The sequence below is a fragment of the Pithys albifrons genome, chromosome 17 (assembly GCF_047495875.1).
Source record: "Pithys albifrons albifrons isolate INPA30051 chromosome 17, PitAlb_v1, whole genome shotgun sequence".
Taxonomy (NCBI): Eukaryota; Metazoa; Chordata; class Aves; order Passeriformes; family Thamnophilidae; genus Pithys; species Pithys albifrons.
In genome coordinates this window covers 11,253,460-11,281,087 of record NC_092474.1, presented here as the reverse complement: position 1 = coordinate 11,281,087, position 27,628 = coordinate 11,253,460, and the positions used below count along the sequence as shown (strand labels likewise).

General features: G+C 43.4%; 1 protein-coding gene across 1 annotated transcript in view; it reads right to left on the bottom strand.

The window, feature by feature from the left end:
• Positions 1-350: 350 nt before the first annotated feature.
• CIT (citron rho-interacting serine/threonine kinase) overlaps positions 351-27,628 on the bottom strand; it is a 72,002-nt gene continuing 44,724 nt past the window's right edge. The window contains exons 25-48 of the mRNA XM_071571684.1: positions 20,102-20,299; positions 19,415-19,608; positions 18,771-18,906; positions 18,268-18,372; positions 16,806-16,946; positions 16,526-16,633; positions 15,685-15,847; positions 15,276-15,440; positions 13,983-14,120; positions 13,528-13,708; positions 13,204-13,295; positions 12,808-12,912; positions 11,779-11,948; positions 10,738-10,818; positions 10,403-10,538; positions 9,029-9,168; positions 8,108-8,200; positions 5,859-5,967; positions 5,604-5,732; positions 4,878-4,958; positions 4,177-4,255; positions 3,869-4,063; positions 2,760-3,063; positions 351-2,279 (exon numbers count right to left, since the gene is read on the bottom strand). Coding sequence (XP_071427785.1) covers positions 2,256-2,279; positions 2,760-3,063; positions 3,869-4,063; positions 4,177-4,255; positions 4,878-4,958; positions 5,604-5,732; positions 5,859-5,967; positions 8,108-8,200; positions 9,029-9,168; positions 10,403-10,538; positions 10,738-10,818; positions 11,779-11,948; positions 12,808-12,912; positions 13,204-13,295; positions 13,528-13,708; positions 13,983-14,120; positions 15,276-15,440; positions 15,685-15,847; positions 16,526-16,633; positions 16,806-16,946; positions 18,268-18,372; positions 18,771-18,906; positions 19,415-19,608; positions 20,102-20,299 — 3,267 coding nt within the window. The 3' untranslated portion in view covers positions 351-2,255. The remainder of the gene's footprint in view (positions 2,280-2,759; positions 3,064-3,868; positions 4,064-4,176; positions 4,256-4,877; positions 4,959-5,603; positions 5,733-5,858; positions 5,968-8,107; positions 8,201-9,028; positions 9,169-10,402; positions 10,539-10,737; positions 10,819-11,778; positions 11,949-12,807; positions 12,913-13,203; positions 13,296-13,527; positions 13,709-13,982; positions 14,121-15,275; positions 15,441-15,684; positions 15,848-16,525; positions 16,634-16,805; positions 16,947-18,267; positions 18,373-18,770; positions 18,907-19,414; positions 19,609-20,101; positions 20,300-27,628) is intronic.

Sequence of the window (27,628 nt, the reverse complement as noted above, 5' to 3'; positions counted from 1 at the left end):
ATGGGGTCATTTACCAGGGCAAGACTGTTTTCCCAGACACTCACAGGTGTTTTACCTCTCCCCCTCTCACTGGAGAAGCACATGAGGGCAGGTTTGAGCTGTAGGTGGTTGCAGTCACTGCTGCTCTAGCAAAGCATTGAGATAAATGCACCTTTTTAGGTCATGTGAACATGCTTGGGGTTGTTGAAGCCACTTACACTACTTGTTCAGGGTATTAAATGCTAAATATTGCCCGGGGTTAGGTCTGGGGTCAGCTGTGACACCTGTGGATTCCCCAGCCCCCGTGCTGGGTGGGGGCAGGATGGGCAGGGCACTCCAGGGAGAAGGAAGTCGTCAGTTCACCATGCCAGTCAAGATAGTTATTTGTTTTATTTGGTTATTGTTCAACAACAAAGTTCAATACTTTCCAGGTGGAGCTTTGAACTGTCCCTCTGGTTCCCTCCCTTGTCAATAATAAAAAGGTAATGAAGAAAAATCCTGTACTTTTAGAGACCTAAAACCTCATTTATGCTAACAAGCTTCAATTGCAATTTAATGTTACAATATTTCTTCATGGGAGCGAGGAGGACTGAGCTGAGGCCCCTCCAGTGTCTGAAGATGGCTGTCCACAACCACCAGTAAAACAAAAAGCCAGTGTTGAAAAACGCACAGTTTACAATAAAAAAGTAGAAACCAATTCAATTCCCTTTTGTTACGAATATAAAGATTCTTGTAAATATGTACAGTCCTTTGAGCTATTTCTATAGCAGGAAGCATTTCACGAACAAGACACAAGATATACACTTTCAGGACTCAACAGGCCCATTTCTGAGGTCTTGAAGATCTTCCATGAGATGCAAAGATTTAAAGACTGATCTCTGTGACCTTTCAAAATACTCAGACCAGGAGACAAAAACTTTCAGCAAGTTTCCTGCCAAATTATCTGATTGAAAATAACCCAACAGACAAGAGAACAGAATACAATATTCATGAAACTCGCCAAAGGACACTGACAAGGCATTGGAATTTTGATGGGTTTCCAGAACAGGTTAGCACAGGCTTGCAAGGGACTAGCAGAAGGTTTAAGTGTGGTGCCAAGGGAAGATTGGATGCAGTTTTGCTCTTTCCAGTTGTAAAGAACATGGTTGTTCACTTAGGATGTTGCTATTGCAGAGTGAATGGTCAAAACCTGCTTTGAAAATCATTTGCTCTCTGCTTCATGTTCACAGCAGAAGAGAGTAGGAAGCAATAAAAGGCTCGAGGTCAGACAGGCAGAAGCGAAGGTGTGTCAGCACCTGCCAAAGCTGCTCCCTGTGAGTGTCCTGTGCCATGACCCCGCAGCTTAGCCTGGGACAAGCTACAGCCCCTGGGAGGAGCCAGCCCAGGCTGCTCCCTCTGGGAGCTGGGGCTGGCAGGACTCGTTGCTGAGAGGAGAACACAGATGTGACTGTAATTCTTGTCATAGAATAAGGCTTGTTAACTCTTCCTTGCCAAATTTCCAGAGTAACGGTTATTTTGCAGCGTAATCTAAAGGTTTCAGTTAATTTACAAGTGAGGTACAATACACTACTCAGCAAAGCAACCTAAAAGGAGAGAGCAGCCAGTGATGGTGCAGCAGCATGCAGTGAACTGTCATGCAGAAGACCTGGGTAGTCTTATAACCCAGTAGCTTACAGGTAATGCACTTTGTCTCAGGGCCGGGCAGGGGGTTGGTTAAAGCAGGGTTCTTCCCTCCCCATCAGAGCTGCTCTAGAGCAATTTTAGTGAGAACAAAATAACTTTCAGAAGTGGCAGGTGAACAGACTAATCAGAAGTGATTTTTCCCGTGTCCTGTGGAGAACATCCAACCACACAGCTCCTATTGAAAGACTCACTCACCTTGGCCCTTCTGTTTCCAGGCCAGCAGGGGCTCCCAGCACGTCTCAGAACTATGACCAACTCTCTGGTAAGGGGTGCTAACCACAGTAACGACCTGGGCGGGACACTAGTCCCATTTCCTTGATGAACTACCAGGGACTAAAGTGGATACAAAAAGTTCATGAACTGCTTGAAAGAGTAACAGTAGTACAAAGTGCAAAAACAGGAGTGCAGGAAAGTGCAGAGAAATCAACTGAGCTGCGAAGGATCTTCAGAAGCGCTATGGCTCCCACTGCGGAGCGAGCTTTGGCCCAGGAATGCTGTTTGGGATCTGGGCAGCAGACAGATGGAGTGCATATACTCAGTATATTTCCTTTTTTTCCTGCAGGTCAAGATGAGTAACTTTGTCTAGCTGAGACTTACACTGAAGACTGGTCCCAGACCTGGCAGGGAAATAAAACCACAGTTACAATGCACTGATTTTTCTCTCCCAGGCATGAGGTGCCAGAAGCAGAACATCACCTGCTGCTCCCATGGAGCCAGACATAGTCCTGCCAGGTGGCATTATCATTAGACGCTGACAGAGGCAGGCACTGTCACCACCACTCTGGGCACAGCAGGCTCCCACATTCCTTGCTCCAGACACTAACCCCCGTCAAATCCTCTGTCACTGATTTCTGCCAGTAAATGCACCTTTGCTTTCAGCCTGGTCTAGAGTCAAGCAGCTTTTGCAGTCACAGAACTGACCTAGGGAAGGTGGCCACAGGGCCAGAGAGTGACACCATGTGGGCTCTGTTCCTGCAGAATTTGAGGAGCAGAGGGGTGAGGTTTGATTTGCTCTTGTGCTTTACAGTCCCACCAGCCCTCCCATAGTACGTACAAGCCTCTTCCCGAGAACAGAGTTCTCCAGACTCCCGACTCACCTTATTGACTTGAGCAAGAGGAGTTCTGGCACCGCTAACGGGCATCCTGCCCCGGCTGCTGTCCTCGAAGAGCCGGCCCGGGGACCGCTCCCTGCGGGTGCTCAGCAGCCGCCCCGGGGACTTCTCCCTCTCCAGGGGCCTCCCCGGGGACTTGTCCCTGCGCAGCTCCGTCCTGCCCTCGCGGTACCGGTGGGGTGTGCTTGGCTCCCGAGGGTGGCTGGGCCCCTCCGGGGGGCCCGGGCTGGACGCCACGCGCTTGGTGATGTGCTCGTTGTACGTGGGGGGGCCCCTCTTGTTGGGGCTGCTGTGGTGCAAAAATAATGGACAGAACAGGTGAGTGACGAAACCCTCTTACTTTAGCAAAAATGTAACTTCTCCCACTACACATTGGGCAGGGTTCGGGTGAAAGGCATCAGCCCCTCCCTGAGGTGGAAATGCAGAGATACTTTGTTAGCTGAGTATCCATCATGTCAGCCACGCTGGTCAAGTGCCTTAAGGAATTGCAAGTGTAAGTCGTGTATGTGGAACAGGCCACAAAATGTCACCTTTTCCTACACTTCTCCATATAAAAATACACTAAAATTTGATAGATGCATTTTCACACTCAGAATTTTCTGGGATGTTCAGGCCAGGTTGGGATAAGCTACAAGCCTCATTTTGTGACTCCTGTGCACAATGCCACTCCCAACCCCAGTATTTGTTCACCTGTTCTGCTGTATACCCTCACAACTTCCCAAAGCTGTCTCCCTCAGGCAGACTTGGTATTTGACAGGAAGCTTTAGAGCTTGTTACAGCCAAGCCGTGTTTTAGTGTCATATCAACAGCATCTGAGGTCACCAAGCTTCAAAGTCAGAGCCTGATCACAACATCAAAGTAAACCAGCAGAAAACCACAAAGCATTTGTGGAGATTATCCATATCTTCCTAGGGAGATGAAGTTTCTTTCCTTCTGGGTTTTAAATCAGTGACTCTATTTCAGCATTACAGTGACAGGCTATCACCAGCCTCCATCTCTAAGAAGAGAACAAGGAGATCTCACCACATCAGGGGGAAAGGCATCAGGAGGGGGCTTTGCTCATGAGGGGCTGTAACACCCTGAGGTCACTGTACCTGCGCGTGGCAGAGGAGCCTCTGTGGTGCTGCTGCTGCTGCTGCTCGTTGTTGGTCTCCTTCACCAGATTGCCCTTGCAGCAGATCACCCTCAGCTTGTCCTGGTAGGAGGAGGCCAAGTAGATCGCTCCTGAGGAGATGGCAGGCCCGAGGTACCGCGGGTTCGGGATCTCCAGGTGGGCTCGTGCTGGAGTTCTGGGTAAATTGCAGGAAAAAGTCTTTACAGTGGCAATGGTTGCCTTTTCCTGGCAAGTCCATATATCTCTGCAGAAGAGGCTGCTCAAAGGAGTGAAAAGAGAACAACTTACCCTAGAGAAGCTCGTGCCTGAATCTCGATCACTTCAAGGGAATTGAAGTGGGTCACGAACAGATAGGGCTCCCTGTAGGCTGGAGGAGCAGCACGAAGGCAGGAAAAAACACAAAATAAATTCTCTATTAAAAACTTCTAAAACACATCAGCGAGCACAAGAGAGCCTCACAGCCCTGTGGGAAAACTGGAGAATACATTTCCTATAATAAGACACACACACTATTACTAAGAGGGAAGATGCAAGCTCAAAGAATTGTTGCTTTGAAACTGTGTCTTAAGGACTTTACTAACCAAAGTATCATGAAAAAGGCATTAAAAACAGACTATTAACTGAACAAAATCCCATTAGGCAGCATGAAAGGCCTGAGGGAACCACACTGCCATCATATATTCTTGACTACTTCAGAACCTTCCAAGCATCATTAAAAATTCCAGTAGCCAGTTCAGAGTCAGAGCCAGACTAGGAACACTAAGGAGATGTAGCTTTGGTTTAGTTTTCCTTGAATTGCTTATACTTGAGGAGGTTTGCCATCTGGATTTATAATGAGCTTAAATCATGGGAAAATCTCCATAGTTTCTGGGGGAATTGGGAGAGGAGAAGGAAACAGAAGTGCTGAGTGCAAAGCACCCCCATCCCACAGGGATGCTTCCCCATTTCAGTGATTTCCATAATCCCAGTGACTGCCCCCCAGCACCTACCAAAGGCTAAGGGCAAGCGGTTCCACTTCAGGTCATCTGTCCTACTGCGTCTTCCATAGGAATCCACAAAGACACCAAACTCTGCCAAGAAAAGTCAGGTCAGGGCCTGAGCATGTGCCTGAATCTTTGAAGGGACGAAATTTGCTTCTTTTTGAAGGGACAAAGACAGTTTGCCCTGGACTTTTTATCAGGGACAAAGTGCAGGGATTATCTTGCAAATCCTGGAGCGCTGTGAATGACTCCAGTTGAAACAGAGTTGGGGAGATGTAGGAGTACTGACAGGCCAAAAGGTGCTGCAGTTCTAGGTCTCTCTGTACTCATTAAGGCAAGGTTATTATTTAATTTGCAGACTCCTACCATTACTCACCCAGAATTACTGCTTTTAAAGACTTCCTGTGCATTGCCATGAGAGGGCAATAAAAGTAGCTATACAAAAAAAATAACACTCCCTCTTATTTCATCACAAGAAGGTTAAAAAGTCTCATCTGTCTGCGTGGAAAGCAAAGCCCAAGTCTGAGAACCCCTGAACATTTATCAGGATAATCAAACTCCACTGAGTGCAGTCCTTCCTTCAGGCACAGTCTATGTGCAGCAACTGATCCACAGCAGAGAACTTTTAAGCCAGAAACAGGCTGCCCAAAATCCAACAGCACTTGGGTGCCTCCTGCAGCTCATGTGCCAGGGAACAGGTGTAGTGCAACACCTGCACCACCATCCAGCACTTACCATGGAAACACAGCAGATACTCCTCCCTCTGCCCTGCTGGGTTCACTTGGATGATACTGACTGGAAAACTGTTGGTGGAAGCAGCAAACACAGCAGAGGCCAAAGTGTGGTCATTTTTATCCAGAAACTCTGCAAAGAAAATGGAGAAAAACACCTTGATTGGTACCAATGTTTTTTCCTGAACTGTTTTAGAACAGCCCCACCCAAAAGAATCTGTGGAGCCACTTGGAGCATTCCTCAGGAATTATGTCCTACCCTCCAGGGTGTACTGCTTCATCTCAATTTCATAGAACTTGTTGGTTCCAATGATGATGCTGTAAGTGGTCAGATGGATGCAGCTGCAAGGCTCCGAGGTTTCAATCTCCTGGAAAAGGGGACAGTATGGACAGGTATTACCTCCCTGTAGCAGTTCACAGATACTGCTTAGTCTGGAAGATTCTATACTGCCACATGTGTCTTTATAGAAGGGAGAGATGGCAACATCAAAGTCCCAAACATTTTCTCAAAAGCACATGGAAAAGAACCTCTTGCTAGAAGAGTTTGGGTTTGTTGGAAGTCATACGTGCTTGAATATAGCCTTCCTTATCAACTCAGCTCCAGGAGTTAAGATACTCTTCCTTTTGGAAGAATGTACTGTTCTGGAAGACCCTTGTCTGCTCTGCATCTCAGTTTTCTGGAGCAGCAGGGAGCAGCTCCCTGCTCACAGCAGGTCACAGCCATGCCAAGGACTATTTGGAGATGACAGAAGACCAGGACTGAGCAATAGGGACTGAAGGACAGACTTGTTACTAGGAAGTTTATCAGTTAGACCAGCCCCAGCTCCAGCTTTGTAGCCTGGAAGTCACCAGGGCAGCTGCTGGAAAGGCAGACAGAAGATGCCCAGACAACTGCAGCAGGATTGACCCCAGTCAAGTCCCAGACTCTCTATAACCCATGGAGCAGAACTCCTGTCAGTAGGGATGCCCACACTGTGATTCTCCCAACAGCAAGAATCAGCTGCCTAAAGCATCCCTGCTGTTAACACTTCACAGATCAGCTTGATGGCTCCCTCAAGGAAGACAAACATACACAATCTTCCTCCTTTGTACAGCATTACACAGATGTTGTCCACCAAGACCTGCCTCGTGGTCAGGTTAGCCTGGCACAACACACAGATCTCCAGATCTTCTGAGGACAAGATTCCTTGCATAAATCCTAGTTTATCTGGAAATTTAGCTGGCAGAAAAGAAGAGCATATTCTGGGCTTGCTGCCATCTTGTTGGGATCTAAATTCAGTTGTCTGGATTAGTGGAGATAAAGAAAACCTGCCTTCTAAAACGTGCCTTTGCATGTTGCATTGTCAGAGGACAGGGCTGAGCACCCTCAGTGTTTCCTGATGGCTGCTGCCCCATGGTGAGCAGGAGTTGGTATCAGCTACAATGCTGGTAGATGTTCCAGGTTTGCATTGTTTGTGCCAAGATCTCCAGCAAAGATATCTTTCCTCCTGAGGAGGCTGATCTGCATGACTGTGCCCGCTGCTTCCCTCCAGTGGTGCCCGTGTGGCACTCGGGGGAATCTCAGCCTCGGGCAGGCTGTGAGCTGAGCCAGTGCCTTCAAAGTCACCTGCAGAACCTCACAGGGACGTGTAGCTTGACTGGAACACCCCTTAATTGGTGAATTGGAGAGGACATGAGTTCCTGGGTACCAGTCTGGTTTAAGGCTGTTTAAACTCTTTGCTCTGAGGAGAGATCCCTACTATTTGGGGTTTTATTCCTGGTTCTGCATTAACACATAAAATGTATCCCTGCAATTTCATTGGATTTGTGTTTGAGAGGAGCAGTGGGTCACATGCCTGGAGTGTGAGCTGCCTGCAGCTGGCTGAGGGGACCTGCAGCAGTTCTGCTCTCCCACCCTGCTTGGCAAAGAGCAGCAGGACCTGTGCAGGTACCACAGGACTGGGGATGCAGGGTTATGTTCAAGGAGGGCGCACAGAGCCATGAGAGAACACACCTGACTGCCTTGTTTGCTGCCAGGAGAAAGTACACATGGACCAGGATAAGGAAGGAAAGAGCTGCCTATCCTGTGATGGAATAATACCAAATACCCTTCAATTTTCACTGCTGCAGTGGGACAAATTCAGATACTCATTGCTTCTGTAGCTGCAAAGGAGAGTGAATTAATTTGTTATGGATTTCTCCAAAGACAACAGAGGTGAGGATAATTAAGGCAGCTGGATTATTAAGAAAGGCTTTTTAGGGGTAAATAAGAGAGGGTACAATTACAGCTGAATCCAGTATCTCAAAAAATCACAGTTCTGTTCTGCATCTCTCCAAATATGCCAACTCTTATTAAAGGAAATTGCTGCCTACTCCACTTTGAGTCAGTGCACAGTGCAATTTGTTATCATTTTAGCTGGCAAACAAATGTTCTCATGCATGCAAAAAGGTTTCAGATGTTTGCTCTAAAGCAAAGGCTTAGGGCACTGTGTGAATTACCTCAGCCTCTGCAGGGAGTTATTAGCTCACCTTTCTGATACAGAACTTGCTCAAGCTCTCGTTGTATCTCAGAACCACCACTTTACTGGGCATGGCTGCACAGATACAAAGAGTGTTCTCAACCTGTAAGGAAGATAACAAGCACAGTTCAAGATGGTAACACAGAGTAAATTCTATTGCTGAGCAAGTGAAAGGGATCCAAGTTACCTCTTCCCACAAAAGAGCTTTGCAGAGATAAGCAAGTACATTTTTTAATAGGGTAATTATTGTGAATTCATGAAAAGCCTCTTCACATTCTCAAAAAAGAACGTGAATTTAAATGGCTCTATGATCTCCTTTATACTTGGAAGAAGTTAACAAAAAAATAGAGGGTTTTCCACAGAAAAGGGATTAACAAATTCAAATAAGTCAGGTCTACATTTCAGTCCCTGAAACTGTTACCTTGAAAGGAATGATGTTTTGTTTGTTACCAAAGTAGTCCACAGAAGTCCTTGTTAATTTTTGTTATGGTTAAATGTTCCATTACTAAACCCAGTAATTTATGTAAATGTCAAGAATTAAAGTGACTCAAACACCTAAGGAAACGTGCTGGCCTGGGAACATGGCATTCAAGAACAAAGAGTGGAGAGAATTCACTAATTATACATCTCACAATTATAGTCAGTGGTGAGGCAGTTGTGCTCTGCTGTGCTGGATTCCATTATTAAGCAGTTCAGGCCATCCCCCCACGGCATCCTGGCTAATTTTATCCCTGTGAGCAGCAGATCCCCCTCTCTGTGTCCAGCTCAGCCTCTCTGCAGCCCAGACACTCTTCTTACTTGAAGAAAAATATTTCAAACAAGAATATAGCCCTTGGATGTGTTGCCAGTGGAATAAAGATGCTGATTTGATTAATATGAAACTCAGAGCAGTCTAAGGGGAGGCCTGGAGGCCGAGGAAGCTGTTTCCTACCTTGCCAGCAGCAAAAAGGTGACATCCTTTGACAGCCTCAAAGATATTTGGTGACACATCAGGCTGGGCTGGGAGGTGAGACTGGGCTAGAGATTGCTTCACTTTCTTTACATCAACAAGACACAGAGCCCTTTCTTCTCCTGGAAACAAAAATGGTTGCATTTCATCAAAGGAGGGCTCCCTGTTCTCTACCAAAGCCTGTCCTGTTACCTAAGCAGCAGCTCCTCGTTACAGGCTGTTACTGTGGAAACAGTCACAAGGTACCACGTAGAATTCATTCCACATTATTCCTACTCAAAGTGAAGCAGAAAACTTACAAAACCCCAAGCCCACAACAGGCAGTAAATCCACTGGGAGAACAACCATTCCCTCTGTGAATCATTAGTGTTGCTAAGGTCTAGCAGACCACAGTAACTGTGGCCTCATTAGGACACTATTCAAAATTAGCCAAGAAGTTTTATTTTACCCTTCAGAACTCCTTAAAGTACAAAATGCTTTAGGTACAAGACTTTTTTAACCTCTCTGTGCCAAGAGAGCTGGCAAGGGATTTCCAAGAAGTGCCCTAATAAAATTGCACTGTAGCCCAAACATGATTCCTCTCAGAAGTCCAGTGAGAGACGAACACAGCCCTCTCCTCATTATGTGTGAGATTTGCTTTGTTCTGTACCACCCTGACACAAACAAAGCATGGACAGCTTAAATCCTTACAAGGGAAAAAATGCAGAACAAACAGAACAAGAGAGAAAATTTGGTTTTTATTGCCTACAAATGTCATATAGACACTTGATAATTTGGGCTTTTAGCTGAAGACACATCCCTATGTTCAGCATGCCTACATCAGTGTGGGAAGGATTATCTCTGGAAAACCACAGATGGAGACATTAAAACTGGTGTTCCTTTCAGAAGGGAGTCTTAAATCCTGACAGGAGTCCCAGCTTTGTTACATGGATTAGCATTTAGGACAAGAGAGGTTAAGAGTTACAGGCCCTATGCCACAGTCATCACATTGTGATCCTCAAATGGTTAATTAGGAAGATGATCACTAATCAACTCAACACTTCTCAAACTGGACTTAAAATGACAACTGACCTCTAACCTGGTTTGTCTCTGGTTCTTCCCTCCCTCAGCTTTTGAAACTGAGCAATCACTTTCTCGGAAAGGTTTAACTGAGCCTTCCTGTACATACCCATTTCCCAGCCTCAGACAGGGCTGTGCTCACCATGGGAAGGGATTCCTGACAAATACTGACACAGAAGTGGACAAAAGCCTGTAATGCATCCAAAGCAAAGGGCCTCTGGCACCTCAGTGCTGCAGCAGCACAAAGCCATTCCCACCTTCCCTGCAGGGCCAGTGGTGACACACACAGCCCAGTACCTGCTATCATGAGTAGCTTCTCCAGATCCTTGATGAGGTGAATTTGGAAGACAGCACCCATTCCTGGGATGTGTGTTAAGGAATTCTTCAGTACATTCAGGGCATAGAGACCTTCCTCTGCACCCACCAGTACTACCTACAGCAGGGGAAAAAATAGCTCTGCATGAGGGGAGCAGGGAATGCTCCGAGAGCAAACTTGGATGATACTCATTGGCAGTGAAGAGAAAGAACCAACCCACAAACAAGTGTATAATTACACAAATTGCCATTAAGATCCCATTTCCATGAAGGAATTATCCACTACTCAGAAAGACCCAACTGAACATCATCATCACCTGGTCACTGAAGGGCATTGTGCAATTTATATCCAAGCGGTCTTCACCCTCCAGCTTCAGCAGGGAGTTTCCAAGCAACTTCTGCAAATTAAAAGAAGATTTTTTTTCTTGTTGAGTTAATCTTAATATCTTTATCTGAGAGCATTTTAACAATGTAAGGTCATCATTTCAGATGGGCAAAAAGCTTGGCTTTTTCTCAGAAAGCTAAAAATTGCAGGGATGCTCCCTACAAAACATTTAGTAAACTTTTATCTACCTGAAACACAGTCAGGCAAACCAATCAGATTATCCTAAACTCAGACAGAAGCCATTATTGTCCCTATCCTTTCCATTTCCCCCAATCTCCTCCAACTGAGAAGTAGAATATTCTGAGGGGAAGGATTTAAGAAAAGTACAAATGTTGATGGGAGGATTATTTTTCTCAGGGACAAAAGGAATGTGAGCCTGAGGAAAAAAAGAGAATTTCCTGCTAGTCAGGTATTCCCTGCCTCCAGAGCTAACATTCATTTATGCAATGACACAGAATCGAATCTCCCTTTACCAGAAAATAGAGTTGTCAGCAACAATGTGAAAAAAGGTATCCAAAACCTACACAAATCTGTTTAGCCTCTTATTAAGAATAAAACTTAAAATTAAAAACACATACACACACCCCCCTCCCCCACCAAGAAACAACAAAACCTCTGACTCCGTAAGAATGGGAGGGAGTTTTTGCTTTTTACTTTCTTTCTTCCTTGGTTTGCTCATTCCATAAGAGACTGGATTTAGACCATGTCCTGACCACTCTTTCTCCCTTTGCTGGAATTACAGAGCTGTTTTGGGATCCTCTTACTACACTCCCCATGCCTAAAGAAGGGTCTTGTAACATAAAGCATCAGTCTCCCAGTGAACCAGTTCCTGGTGCTCATATTGTACATCAGAAGGCAGAAGCAACAACTTACCTTCGGTTAAACCTCAGTATGTCAAATACCGAAAAAATATTTTTCAAAACTCTGCTCCCTCCCAGAATATTTTATTATTAAATGAAACTTTCATACTCACAGCATCAGCCTCAGCTTTTTCTCTGGAAACTCTCCCACCTGCCACTATTGATTCCAGTGCTGTGACCCAGCGCTGTTTGTCAGGGAAGCTGGGTGCTAACAGGTAGAGTGTTCTACCAGGCCAGCAAGTGGTGTGTGGATGAGACTCCAATTTTAGGATATATGGCACATCTGAGATGTTATATAGATAGAATAAGACTTAGATTAGTTTTTGGAATATTGTCAGTGGACTTAAAATCAACACCTTTCAGCCTCATTGGAGAGAAGTTGTATTTATCATGACATGTTACCATGGCAATTGATACACTGGTTTCTCCTTGACAGGTCCTGCCAGCTACTTACAGCTAAATATTAGCTGCATATATGCAAGCCATACACACAATGCTGTCTTTACTAAATAAAAATAATTTCTTGCCGTTTATTTAAAAGAGAAAGAAATTCCATTGTGGAAAAAAGACCAAACCACAAAACCAGTCAGTTGACTAAAGTTTTCCCTCTACTGATTAGAAAAAATTTGTAAAAATTGGTTATGGAAACCTTTGTTTTTAACAGTCGGTATCCTTTAATGTTAAAGTCAAGACATACAGAAACTTATCATCAGTTCTATTCAGTACATACAAATTAAAACATCAACATTTTTTCATAATAAGAGACTATACATCCCACAGTATTTCTAAGTTAATGGCTTCCTGGTCAGAGCACAATGGTGGCATGAGGTATGACACGTCACACTTGAGAGAGAAGAAATTTAAATAAACCAAGGGTTACAAATCTCTTCAAATTTACTTCCATTTGGGTCGATGATTATATTAAATATTAACCACAGTTCAACTACCACGACAGAAGCAAGAGCCTGTGTGCAACTAGATCTAGAGTGCTGAGCTGTTCCCCCAGTTCAGAGAGAGGTAACCTCAAGCTGACAGTTACAGAATGGAAGCTAAAGGGAGAACACTCTGTTCAGCCAAGCAGAAGGCCAACTGATGGCAAGCCAGATGAAATCCTTTTGACCTCATCTACGTAATATTCTCACCTGTCTTTGCTGTATTGGTGAGCTCAGTGGCTCCTACAGCTCCATGAACAGTTACATCACCATCAGGAAGGCAGAGCTCAAATTCCTCCAGAGGCCTCTGTCCAGCTGCAGGAGAATGGGGAGACAGATTAGGAATGAACAAAGAGGTAGCAAGAAAATAACTGTGAAAGTAAAATGAAGTAGATGCACCATGGATGTTTCACAGCTGGATTATTATGGCATGCCAGCTAATAAAATGGTTAAGGATCTAGAAAAACAACAATGTTGTTTTATTACTGAATATTGAGCTAAATTAGACACGACCATAGCAAACAATAACAATCTTTAAGCCTCTCTAACTCACTAAACAATATCTGAAGATTAGAAAATAGGTGCTTCCTAGAAATGCTACGTTACCTTCTCTTGCTTCTGCATCATAAATGAGCACTTTGGTTCCTTCCAGGACAATATACTTCCTGTCCCAGCCCTGTTGCCCACGTTTATTATTCCTGAAGAAAATAAGCACAAAGCTATGTTGGACTTTCTGCTTGGATTCTACATAAACCAAACATGCAAATCCTAGAAAGGCAAATGTCAGTGGCAGCAATTGCAATTGCAGTGGTAGTAATTGTAATGCCCATGTAATGGGCACATACCAATTATCTCATTGTAAGAGCCAGGATAATATAAGGGATATTTCAGCACGTGATATGGCACCAGGTGTGACACTGCTGTTTATACCTTGGCACTTTCATCCAGCCCTCCAGACGCAGACTGCTGCTGGGCTCCTTCAGCTGCAGGCCAGGGGAATTCATTTTATCCCGGCAGAACGCCTCGGAGAAGTGCGTGGCGTATTCCGCTGGCAGACCACAAGTAGCTGGCAAGCAAGTGGAGCATTTTGGGTGACACATCACCTGGCATTCTGACAAAAGGACAGAAAAAAACCCCTTATGTTAAATGACATAAAAATCATGACACAGCTGCCTCAACTTCCACCACACAAATTCCAGCATCTCCAAGAACCACCTTGCGCTCCAAACCACCAGATGTTTTCTCATGTAGAATGTTTGCACCGACTAATCTCAGAGCCTTCACACTCAGTCATTTCTTCAGCTAGCACTGAAAATCTGTTCTAGAGGGCTGTAGGTTTCCCTCCCACCCCCCAGTCAGGGCGTGTTTGCCCTCAGGGCCCTCACCCAGACACTTGGACGCCTGCCGGCCGAAGTGCACCGTGTCCAGGCACACGGCGCATTTGGTGGCTCTCATGTTCAGCCCCACGTTGAAGCGATGGGGGATGTTGTGGTGCATTCGCTCCTTCAGGCGGCGGCTGTACTCTGGAAGGGACAACACACCATCAGGGGGAGAACTGGGGTAGGAAATTAGAGTAGGTTTGGGCAGTTTAAGGCAGTAAAAAGTGATTCCATATCTCTGTGAAAGCCCTGATGAACATGGTTTACCTTTGCAATCTGCACATCTTAAGCTGCTCAGGAATTACCTTATACAGGTGCACAGGCTGTATTAAGGAACAGACTCTAGAACTGTTACAGCTAACCTTTGGTGTTGCAAGATTATGCCAATCAAACCACCTAAATTTCAAGCCTGAACTTGGATGTGCTAAAGTAATCTCTCTGGTTTGCCTTCAGCTAACAAACCCTTCCACACCTAGCCCAGGGAATCAATACACTTCTTCTACAGCCTTGATGCTGTAACACCAGCCTCTGCAGTTGGAAAACATCTTAAATCCCTGTTAGTGGATCTATACTGAGTGGACCTATCCTTTGAGACATTGTCTTTTACTGATGAACACAATTCTCTTCCCGGCCCATGACCTGCCTCTGAGGACACTTCCCCATGCCAGTGCTACCCACCCTCATGACACCCTGGGACTCTGTCAGGGCTGGACCAGGCTGTGGATTCTGTTTTTTTCCAGCTAAAGGCTGGAGGTTTTAGTTCAGACTCTCTCTGGAACACTGGTTAAACAAGAATAAAATCAGAACCCTTAATCTCTTATTTTTTTCTGATGACTCTCTCCCCTTCATTCTCAAAGATAAGGAAGGGTATCAGCTTTTTCTAGTTAATAGGATACCAATGTCATCTTTGACCTGGTATCTTCCTTTTATGCCTAACCCAAGTCACTTCCCTTTACCAAAAGTCTCAATAGAAACTTTCTCCTCAGCTGAACAAATCTGCGGACAAGTGAAAATGTCAACTGCTATGGAAACAGCCATAAATCCTTTTGTCAATGCAGTGAGAAGAACAGAAAACATATTCCTTTGAGAAAAACATGCTCTTAAAACAATTCACACTAATAATTACTTTCTTACTGAGGTTTTCAGGAACATATTCTCCAAGCACAATTTTAAACCAAAAAAACAGAAAGGAAAACTCATCATCTAATGACATTACAATGAAAACAAATTTGGGTTTGAAATTAAAAATCAAGAGATGGCATTGACCTAGCAGACAGAAAAAGCTGAGCAGGAGCCTACCCTCAGGTGTGGAGGATTCCTTCCTGCGGCTGGAGGGAGGAGCCAGCAGGCTGATGGGAGTGGGCTGGTGCTCTGGGGAGCGCACTATGGCAGACATGATGATCTGCTGCCTGGCTGTGGCTGGGGTGGATGGATGAGGGTGGTCGGATATTTTCCGATGAGCAGCTACAGACAAGACAAATGCCACTTGTTAACACAACCAGTGTGACACTCCCATTCACAGCAGTGGCTCTCTGTGACCATCCAGCAGTTACAACCCACAGAATAAAGTGTAGCCCTATTGCACCTTCACAGGAGGAGGTAATAATTAAACAACATATCTACTGCTATAATGGCACACAATTAAAGGCATGTTTTCAGACCAAAAACACGTGTCTCCTTCCAGATGCACCTTTCTGTTAACCCCTACCTTCTTCACGAGCAGATCTGAGTTCAATGCGTGTTTTCTGTAGAGCCTCCTCCAGCTCAGCAGAACGAGCCTTCTCCTTCTCCAGTGCCACTTTCAGCTCATTGTATTGCAGGGGAACCTGTGTGGGTAAAGAAGGGTCCTCTTTCCGCCGACTAAACAGGCCCTAGCAACAGAAACACACAGACAACTCCTAACTCCTAGCAAGAGATGGCTTGAACTAGGCACAGTGGCACTCACTAGTGGCAGTCCGGCCAGAGGGCCTAATGGCAATTCTGTTATGCTTAAGGATGGAATTTTAGTTCAAGTTGGCACTGGAGAGAAAATGCCGAGGTATGGATTCATTGAAGGAGGACGTACGTTACCTGTCAGTACTCACACCTGGCGTTTCCGAAAGCATCTAAACAGAGGATCTCAAAATAGGAGGTTAAAATTAAGTTACTTAATTCAACATGACAGAACAGCTTAGACAAAGGTGTGACATAAGTCACATCACCTGACTAATCAGTCCTATGCTGTGACTACAAGACAACCATTCTAGAGACACAATAAGTTTATACACATGTACATACTTACCATTAAAATATAATTCTGTATCCCTACAGCCTCACTGAGGTGTAGCTACTGGGTGGCAACCTGAGTGTTGTAGGAATAACAAAATACAGGAAAAGCCACAAAGAACACATTCTGGCTAGAGAAGTTTGCATTCAGCAGCTCAGAGGGGTCTTAAATGAGGACACATTTTGTTACACAAAGGCAGATAAAATAGAATATTAAGAATACACAGCACAAAACCAATCACAAAACCATTTAATTCTATGCCTCTCAAACCTTCTTCACCCACCTTTTTCTTTTTTGCTGGTTGGTCCATCTTTGCCTGCAGGAAATCAATGAGTTTAGTTTGCTGAGAAATAGTGCCCTCCATTTTCACTTTTTCATGGGAATAGAGAACCTGTGAACCACACACACATGTAAGAAATGTCATCCTAACGGGAGAAACAAACAGATAACAACAAAACAGAGCTAAAAACAGCGTAAGGAAAGTATGATACAGAAACAGCAGATCACATCCTAAAGCCTCACAGGGAATGAGGCAGAGTCCTGCCCTGCTTCCTCACCCTCACCTGAATGTTTTCCAGCTGATATTCCAGATCACTTCTTTCAGTCTTCAGAAGATCTGCTCGGTCCAGAGCCTCTTGCAGACCCTGAGTCAGGCGGAAGATGTGATTCTTCTGCAGATCCATTTGCTGCTGCAACTTTGCCTGCTGTTAATAGGAAAACAAAGACCAGTGTTTTGGGGTTGCTGTTTGCTTGTTTGTAAGTAAAACAAATTAAACCTTATCACTCCTTGTAAAATAAACATCACTGCAGAACTTCAGAGTAAACAGACAATTCTTTAAAAGCTGGGAAATTACAACATTCTAGAAGATTCCTTTACTTTCAGGATGCATTATGACTAATCAAGCCTTTCTATGTAGAGTATTTATAATAATCTGTAGGAATGCCATTTCTTTCAACTGCATGTTCAAGTTGTTTGTTTTTTCAAGCATTTAAAATCTTGTAATTGTTAATTAAACAGCACATACAGAATTGTTAATTAGACCGTACATGAAGAGTTTCTTGGTACCATTTTCTCAAGTTCTCTACCAGAAGGCATCTCAGTACTTTGCAATAATAAACTAAAAAAAAAAATCTTTACTATAAAGCAGGATAGTCATAGTCACATGAGATAAGGAGAATTATGGCCAACTGTTTACATCTTTGTCTCCAACTAACAACAGAAAAGGGCACATGACAAACAACTCTCTCAGGATTTACACTTTCTTGATGAGAAAGTCCCTGAGCAGGAAAACCATGAACAATCACATGTAATAAAGCAAGAGCCAGAAATCTTTCATAGTGATGCATAAAGGAGTTCTCAGCTCTGGGGTAACCTGTCAGCGCCCCAAGAACTCCAGAAGGTTCTAATTGCCCATAACTAGCCTTCCCTTGAAATCCTCCTCTGCATCCTCTTCCCCCACCACCCAGGACTGGGTGTCTGCATTCAGTGACTCCCTGACATGGTGCAGGTCTGTGACCTTGGGTCCCACTCCTGTGACCCAAATTAACGATGAAAAAGAGCTGTGAAAAGCCCCACCTGTGGCGTCCACATGTGAACTCTCAGCACTTTGGCTCCAGACATGTTTTTAAACCATGGTCCATGCCTTTGGCCCAGCCTGGGATGTACCTCTTGGCTACAGGCTCTGTAGAGCTCGCTGAGTCACTGGCTGAGCCTGGTTACCTTCCCCAAACCTGCTCTGCTCTTCTTGTTCTGGTTCTCTGGGTTGTGCCTGCTGGCTGCAAGGTCCTGGCCTTGCCTGACATGCCGTGGCTCCCAGCTCACCTTCCCCCCAGGAGCAGTTCTCTTTTACTGCTCCCCAACACAGCCACATGCTCTGCAAAGTTTTCAGCAAAAACAACTCCCCCACCTGTATTAATCTCCCCAGTTATACAGAAGAAGGATGGATGTGTAACACTTATTCACACAGCCTCCCCCCCTCAAGATGTGGAACCTTCTGAAGTTCTAACATGAGTCTCCAAGGTTACCTCCTCCAGAAGCCTCTGCTTGAGCTCCCTTTCTGTCTCAAGCTTCTGTTGTAAACTGCGAGCATTCATCTCCAACATGGCATGCTTCTTCTCCAGGTCATTGAGCTGGGCAGGTGGGACAGAGGGTCAGGATGGCACTGAACACAGATAGAGCATTCCACAGTCCTAAAATCCAACTTCACCAAGCACACGCTAAAGTATGATACAATTATCCTTGCCTTATTTGGGAAAAACCAAGCAAATCACATTTTGGTGTGTTCAAATGCAGATACCAAGTTATTGAAGGGCTTCATTCCAGGCATCATAGGCTGCTTTTGCTTTAGTCTTTTTCAAAGAAAATCTGAAGGCTTTGGCTTGAAGGTAGAATTCTATTCTGTGACCTCCAGTCTTTTTGATTTGCTTTAACATCTTGAAAAATCTGCTCAAGGCCACATTTCCACAGGTAATATCACCAGAAAAGTATTTCATCTAATTATAAAAGTCTAGGCTTGAAAGTTCCTTACCTTATCAGAAAGGCTCTCTGCTTTGAGTTTTTGTTCCTTGAGTGCTTGCTGGAGGGCCAGAATCTCTGCCTTGTGTTCCTTGACAGCCAGTTCTACCACCTGGCGAGACTCAGTGATACGCTGATCTGCTCTCACTCTGCATTAAAATGGAAAATAATGTTACCTAACTCCTTTCAGGCTTGACCTCTCCCTAGCAAGCAGTGGCATCAATAGCTCTTTCAGGGGTTGCCTCAAATTCAAGATGTTCCTTTATGAAGCCAGACTGTTTGCTGCAACACTTTTATATTATATAACCCTGTTCCTGCCCCTGCTAAAACTACAGCCTTAAGATTTCAAGACCCCACAGGAACAGTCGGGAACAAAGACTGTTTTTCCATATAATAAAGTAGAAGATAATAAATCAAGACATTTTAAAAATTACAATGATAAATACCACTCCCCATGAATCTCTCACTTGGCAAAGAAACAAAAGGAACAATATCACTGGTGAATGACTATTAACTAATAAACCATTTTTAGAACTACCTCACAAGATTTTATATTTAGTTCCAACTCCCATATCCTATGCTAAATATAATTTTTGTACTAGCTTCTGTAGAGCATTTTCATAAAAGTTAATAAAAGGGGGAGGAGGGGAGAGAGACCTGCTCTGTTTCTCAGTATCCAGCATCCTCTGCAGCTCTCTAACTCGACATTCAAACTGGGACTTCTCATCCCCTAGAACATTTCTCCATGCTTCCCACTGACGCTCTTTCTCCAGGAGTTCATCATTCAGGGCCTCCAAGTCCATTACTTGCTCTTCCAACATCGTACATGTTGTCTTCAAGGCCTCCATAGTCTAAAAATAAATCCTCCTATCAATTCTCACATCCCACATCAAGCATGCACTTTAAGCTTCAGCCTTACCATCTAAATTACAGTACATGCAAATTGGCAGCAAACATAAGCTGGTAAATCACAACCCATTTATTTCAAGGCTCCCATACATTCACTTGTGATTGCTGATAATGTCAGTTTGATCTCAATAGGAACATTTTGAGATTCCCAGGGCCACAAAACTGAAATTAATAATTCTAAATATCTTCAGATATTTAATTATATCCTAAATATCTTCAGAGTGCAAATTTCTAAACAAAGTTGCATAAAAACACAATGGAGAGTACCAAAAATTTCCATTCACTCAACAGCTCTGGGAAGGAAGACTTAGAGGCCATTGCCCCTGGAATCTTACTCATTCTTTATAGGTTTAAGGATTTAAAAGAATCTTTTGCCTTTCAGATAATTACCCAGCTACCAGCAAGAGATCATGACCCAGGCTTAGAGAGCCTTACCTGTTTCTGACTGGTCAGCTGCATCTCCCTCTCGGTGATCTCTCGGCGGAGATGGTCAACCTCACTTCGCAGCTGCACAACCTCATCGTTGGCCCCCGAGGCCTCGTCCAGTTGTTTGGACAGGAAGAAATTCTGGTTGTTCAGTTCTGCATTGTCTTCAGTGAGCTGGTTCAGCTGCTCTTCTAAATCTGAAATCACCTGGAAAGAAAAACAAATTAAATTATATGTCAGTGAGCACAGGCTTTTGAAAAAGCATCCTCACACAGAAACATTTATTGCCAGGCTTTTACTTCTTTTCAAATTTAAACAAAAGCAATATTGTCGTGGTAGATTTTTATGCAAAGGAGTGTACTTCAATCAGGAATAGGGTTTTGTTTCTCACAGAAAATAGCCTGGGTTTTTTAATCTGGTTCAGAGTACAAATATGTTGCAATGCAATTTATTATTTGAGAGAACTGTCATAGCTGAAGCACTGGATTGGGAGTCAGGAGTGCTGGGTGTATTCCCAGCTCTGCTGTGACTTACAGAGCCTTTGCCAAAGCACTTTACCCTTTTTTGCCTCAATTTTCCCTAAGTGCAATCAGGCCAACACCTCTCAGAGAGGCTTTCAAAGAGTGGTATTGGAGAAAACTGCCCGGGAGGTGCAGTGGAGGCAGCACAACCTGCTGGTACCCCTGGGAGCTGCTGCTATTATTGTGTGTAACCCTGTGTGTGCCCAGAAAAGGCAGAGAAATTTAAAGAAATATATTCTATCAAAGTAACAGCATTATGAAAGGCAGCATGGGACCACAAGGGAAAAAACTGGTGTGGTAACACAACAGATTAACAGAGAACCAGTGAAAAGCAAACCCTCCACATGGCCAATGGTCTTGCCTTTGGGGAATGGAAACATCCATTTGGTTAATCAGAACTGCATTACACTGAACACTTCAAACCACTTTCCCTTCAATTTAAAAAAATATAAACAGCAGTGGGCCATTGTCACAGTCCCTTTTGATTTTTATGAATGAAAGGTCTGAACACTGGGTGGATGAATTTGTACCTCCTCCTAACTCAAAACCAACGTCACCACAACAGAAGAGAAAAAGAAACCTTGGCATAATCTTGAAATCAGCTTAACAAAAAGAATTTCAGGCACTGGTAAACTCTATACACTTCATATTCAGCTCTTAAAAATAGGCTCTAGAGGCTTTTTTGCCTGGATGTAAAAGAAAAGTGAATAAGATGCTTCATTAAATGAGAAAAAATAAAATCCCAGAGCACAGGTGGCCACACATTCAGATTTAAATGTTCCAGTTTCCTACACAAGCCAAGGACTTAAATACCTAAAGCAGCAGAGGACAGAGCATGCAGCTCTTCTCAGCTCTCTGGAAAGATGACAACCATTGCTTTTTGAAGAATCTGTAGCACAGATTTTGGCAGCCTTTTACCATGCCCCTCCTAGATCTAAATTAACAGTGTTTGGTTTTCAAACTGTAAGCAGAAAAAGTCCAACAGACATTTCTGCCTGCTGGGTGAAGGGGAGTTCCTGCCACCCATATGTTCAGGGTCAATCAAGATGATTCACACTCCAAAACACAACATTTCTAATGAAACTCTGATTGTGTGCTTGTCTTTGGCCTGTTCCAAACACACATTTGATTCTGCATTGTTTGCATTGGGCTCTCAGAGGAGGCAGCAGGACCTGTCAGTGCTGGTATTGCTGCAAGGATAAGAACTTAGGTATGTGTTTATACAAATAAAAAGGAGCAAAAGAACATTTGTTTTTACAGTGTTTAACCTACCACTCTTACAGCAGCTGAGATCTCAACTAACTGCCAGACCAGAAACTCCTTTTCTTTCACTTGTTGTTATTTTTATGTTTAACCACATCATGTGTCTGAGAAGTTTTAAGATATATTTTATACTCCATGGTTTCTTCCACATCCATTTCATATATTAATACAAGTATTCAATAAAAATCATTAAACTAGTTTTGAAATACAAGAAAGTAGAGATGGGGAAAACACAAAAAAGATAAAGTGACATGCAGAGTTAACATGTCAAACTACTTAATTAATTATTAAAACTGGCTGTATTTCAAGTTGATTTTACTCCTTAAGGGCTAAAAGTTGAGTCCCCATTTTCTTTTATTCTCTGTTCTGAGATCTTGACTTCCTTCCCTGAATATAACTAAAATTAAACCAAATCATTCCATAGTGCACTGCTACATTTTATCTGGCAGGATATTTCTGGAAAACCTCAGACAAATAAAGCAGTTAAGGAAGAAGGTTCCAGAAGTGATTTGGTCTCCTTTCCTGAATGTTTTCCTAACAATATATTTGCCAGCAATTCCAAAATGCCTTGGCTTAAATGCCAACTATATTATAACTCATACAATGTAATCCATATAGATAGACAGATTTAAATTCTTTTTAACAGAAGAAAATTTCTTCTTCTTGGTACAATTTTCTATTTTTCATGGGGAAAGGAAAATTTATTACAAATCCAATTTTTAAAAGCTATCTAGAGCTATGTATAACCCAACTGAAACAGAGTGTTTATTAATGCTACAAAGCCTAAAGAGTAATGGGTAATACTGACACAGGAAAATGGGACATGGTGTGGTATAAATGCCAGTCCTGGGGACCAACAAAAAAAAAAACAAACAAAAAAAAACAGATCAAAAAACCACATTAAAATTGAAAATGTTGTTTTAGGAATACATACATATACACAACCTATGACAGAATCCTGCACCTGGAAAGAGTTAACAGATTTAGGTATTGTTCTCTTCAGTTAAGGAAATTCCCAGGCAAAAAAAGAAAACAAACAAACAAACAACAAAAACCCAAAACAACCAACCAACCCTGAGCTCTTCTGAAGGTAAATTTGAAGTATATTAAAGGAAAATCTGTAAGAAAACACTATAACATCATTCACAAACCCATAAAGTAATTATAAAAATCTTAACTTTTAAAGTTTATAAAACAACCAAACACTTGAAAGCTTGGCAAAGCAATTCTAGACAATCTAGGCAGCCACTGCATCATCACTCCAGAGCAACTGGAATTTTCTCTTCAATCTCTGCCCATCTCCATCACAGCTAATCCAGAGGACAGAGATCTCACCTAACTAACCACACTCACCTTGGCAGATTGTTCACTACACACCACATCTAAGCACTCAGTTTACACAGATACAGAAGGCTCAGTCTCACTTTTGGATATCACAGACCAACCCAAGCAGAGCAGCTCCTCAGCAGAGGGGACCATGCCCAGCACAATTCCCTCCCCACTGCACAGTCTGAGAAAAGCAAAGTGTTCCTCTGGTGACACTGAGCACGTTCCCAGCTGTCACACCTGGCCCTGCAAACCTGTCCAGCCATGGATCACATGGAATATCACAGCAACAAGCAGTCAGGGCCATGAGGATTAGGTTTGCATTCAGACACAATGTACAGAATGCAATCTGTATGCTCCACATGTCAAAACCACGAGTAAAGTAATGAGGAAAAGGAGAAAGAGGAGGCTCAGAGGTGACCTCAGCACTGTCTGGAACTCCCTGAAGGGAAGTTCTGGCCAGGTGGGGGTTGGTCTCTTCTCCCAGGCACTCAGCAATAGGACAAGGGGGCACGATGGGCTCAAGCTCTGCCAGGGGAAATTGAAGTTGGAGAGCAGAAAAAACTTCTTTGCAGAGAGAGTGCTCAGGCATTGGAATGGGCTGCCCAGAGAGGGGGTGGATTCCCCATCCCTGGAGGTTTTTCAACTGAGATTGGCCGTGGCACTGAGTGCCATGATCTGGTAAAGGGACTGGAGTTGGAACAAGGGTTGGACTTGATGATCTCAGAGGTCTTTTTCAACCCAATTGATTCTGTGATTCTATGAAAAGTAAAGAATTTTATTTATATACCACTAAATAAGCTCACAAACTTCTCCATATCCTTAACTTCTTCATGAAGATGTCTCAGTTCTGAGGTGCCACCAACAAACTTGCAGAAAAATGCAAGGACACAGCAAGGGGAAGTGTTCTGGGATGCTTTCAGCAGCTTTTTATTTGGAGTTTAACATAATTCCAGACTAACAGTTTTTTCCTCTATCCATTTCCAGTCCTCCCCATCCCCACTAATCTCCACTAGAAACCGGCCAGTCAGAGGCAAATAGGAAACAATAAAAAGCTGTCTCTCAGCCCCAAATTACTGTGAGGAGGAAGCAAGAGCAGACATCAGACTTGCTTTGTCTCACGTTTGGATGGGAGAAGCTTTTCAGACGGAGGAATCCCAGCTCCGTCAGGGAGCCGAGCACCCAGAGATGCTGCAGGGACTGGCATCTCCACCTGTTTGGGCCAGATATTCATGAATCCCTCACTTTCCTCCCCTTCCCATAGACAGACAACACCTGTGCCTCTAAACATACCTTGGACAGGGATCTCAGTCTCCAGAACCTTGTCCTGGCTCAGCTGAGGGACATGGCTCTCGTTGGACACTGCACTGTCTGCACTCCTGCCCTTCCCACTCCAACCCACCATTCAAACACACAGTCCCTGCTCTCCTCTGCCAACCAGGAGCTTCATCCTCACCTGAAATTATCATGGAACGGGCCAAGGTGAAGGTCCCACTACCCTCTTTAACAGCAACACCTGAGAGGTCTCTGAGCTTTTTAAGGCTACAAAAGTTCAGTCTCTGCCTGTAACTGGTGTGTGCCATCATATTGTTTGGGAAATGAGAATCAGGCGTAACCCCTCCCACCCAAAAGCAATTTTTTTCTTTTTTTACAAATTTAACAAAGCCATATAAAAGTTTTTGCCTGGGTATTAGCCTTTTAACAGTGGGGAAGATTCCTTTACTCTGAAACATAATTTAGCAGCAACATCTTTAGATATAATTTTGGAAGCTCTCAAGAATACAGATTATTCTTGTACACCAACTGACTGAGCCAATGTGGAATCAGGATCTTAGACTGAAGACAGCAAGACTTCATGCATGACTAAAATCACACACTGTCTGATGGGCTCACAGATTTAATGCCTCAATACCCAATCCCATGGACAAGGGCAGAATCAAACCTGTTAAGGCTTGAATTGAAACACAAGATGAGGACAAAAGAAACTAAAGGAGGGAAGACAGACTTTGTTTTACTGGAGAAAACTTGAGTAACTGGAAATGCAATCTCCAATTAGTGTTAAGAAATGCCATTCTCATTTCTAGAGTAAAAGCAAGAGCCTGTACCTGGAAACCCCAGAAGATTGAAGTGGTGGGTCTCTAGTATTTTAATAAGATGAGTGTAAAGATTTTATAGGATTTTCTGCTAAATATTTAAAGACTTTACTGCCTGCTCACTGAATGTTTTCTTTTTGAAACAATTCTACTGTTATTTAGATAACTTGGTCACATTTTTAAATTTACACAAGCCATAATTCAGAGGCACCTGGAAACAAGTGACAAATATGTAAAATTTTCCTATTTAGGAATGCCTTTTATTTCTAGATCTTTCTCTGACTGCCTGGAAAATATTTCTAACACTCAAATGAAGCACATTTTTGACAGAATTAATGTAGGGAACTAGTTCTTCTCCCTCAAGAGAGTTGCTGGCTGAGCCATCATTGTGAGAAGACTGTGATAAAACACCACTCTGTGTGTGCCCACAAGCCCTGTGTGTGCACAGCAGGAACCACAACTTACAATTTTTGTTGTAATTAGCTATCTTATTATTTCTTGCTCAACTCAGAGACAGAGAAAGCAAATGTTAAGGTTTTCTTTCTGACCCCAATAATAAAAGGGAGATGTCACAAGATGAAACAACTCAGAGCTATCAGAGCAACTGAATATAAATCCCCAAACAAGGCAGAAATTATGACCAACACCACAGCAATGGTCTCTGGGTATGACCCAAACCAAGAAAATTTTAAATGAACAAATAGGAGAACCTAAAAAACTGTGTCCTTGGACAGAGACCTCAGCAAAAGGAATAACAAGTGAGCACACAAGGAAAGCAGACACACATCTGAGGTGTAAGCCTTCTCTGCAATCAGAAGCTCTGACCTTTGTGCAGCTAGAGACAGAAAAAATACCAAAGAAAGTAGATTAAGTATTTTTATTTATATTTTGAATACTACAAAAGTCCTGAAGTCATTCAATATTTCGATATTTTTCCTGCCTAATCTTATTTTCATAATTCTTATGCTGTTTGAGGCTTCTCAATAAGATCAAATAAAAAATCATTCCCTACCAAAGTTTGCCAGGCTAGTTCAAGGAGTTTGTATCAGCTTAGAAGGATATCTTTTGAGAACTTGCTAAAAGAATAAACCCATCCATTGTCATGCTGTATAAGTAGCAGCATCTTACAATTATTCCGTTGGAGTGTTGCCTGATTTTAAAGGGAGTGTAAGTTCTAATCACCTTCAAGTGGAATCACATGGTCACCCAAAAGCACAGCCTGTATCCTACTGGTTACCAGCAGATAAACATGAGGGTGAAGCATCTGGTGAAAGCATCACAATTAGTGTTCCCTGCCCCTCTCTGTCCACTGCAGACTGCCCTGAGCTCCTCTCCTGCTCATCAGTACACAGGATGGGCAGCCAGGACCTGTCATAACACAGAACAGGAAAGTTTCTGCCCATGGTCAATTAAATTATACATGGCATTCTCCTGGGCTGGAAAAAGAATGTATGATGAGCATGTATTATTCATTTAGGAACTATTTAATTAATTTCTTATTGATGAGGATGTCTGATCCCACTTATCCCACTGAAGGCCCTTACAATGCACAACACTTTTACAAATCCTTTGATGCAGAACCTTTGAAGCTCTTGACATTCTGGAAATGTTCTGGGTCACTCTTGCCTGCTGGAGCTTGTTCACACCCTTAGAGACAAAGTGTAACTGGATAATGAGTTGCAGGCTCCACAGGGCAGTGAACAGAAGCCTCAGTCTCCACATCTGGTTTTTGCCTGCATGGGGGTCACAGAGGTGTTTTCATAGGAAGCTGCTGTTCTGAATGAAGGGCAAGGCACAGAGAAAAAGAAGAGAGCTCTGCATGTAAGATACATGATGACACACATGGAGGTAAAAGATCAACCTAAGAAAGCCAAGAAAGGAACAAAAAGTAAAGATTCCTGTGCAGGATTTCTTCATATCTGGATATTCCATGAACAGAAGAATGCCCTTGCTTAGAGCTAAAGGGCAAGTGAGGAAAACAGAATGAGACTCATCCTGAAGAAAAGGTATTTTTGGAAGATGAAAACTTGCACAGATACTTAGTCCTACAGCATGAAAAAATAAGTTTGAGGAAATCACTGGAAGTAGAGAAACAAGATAAAAAAGTCCCCAAATGAAGCCCTTCTCACAGGGTGGGGTAAGGAGGAAAAGCCCAAAGTGACTGAGGGTTGCAGCTGATCCAGAGGACTGTGGGCCTTATCCAACACTCATGTAATCCATGCCATTGGAAGGCAGATGCTTCCCATCAACCTTCACAAACAAGGGTGAAGATTGTGTTAAACTGCAAGAACCCCTGTGGGCTGACAAAGACCTTGCACATCTGTCCTGGACTG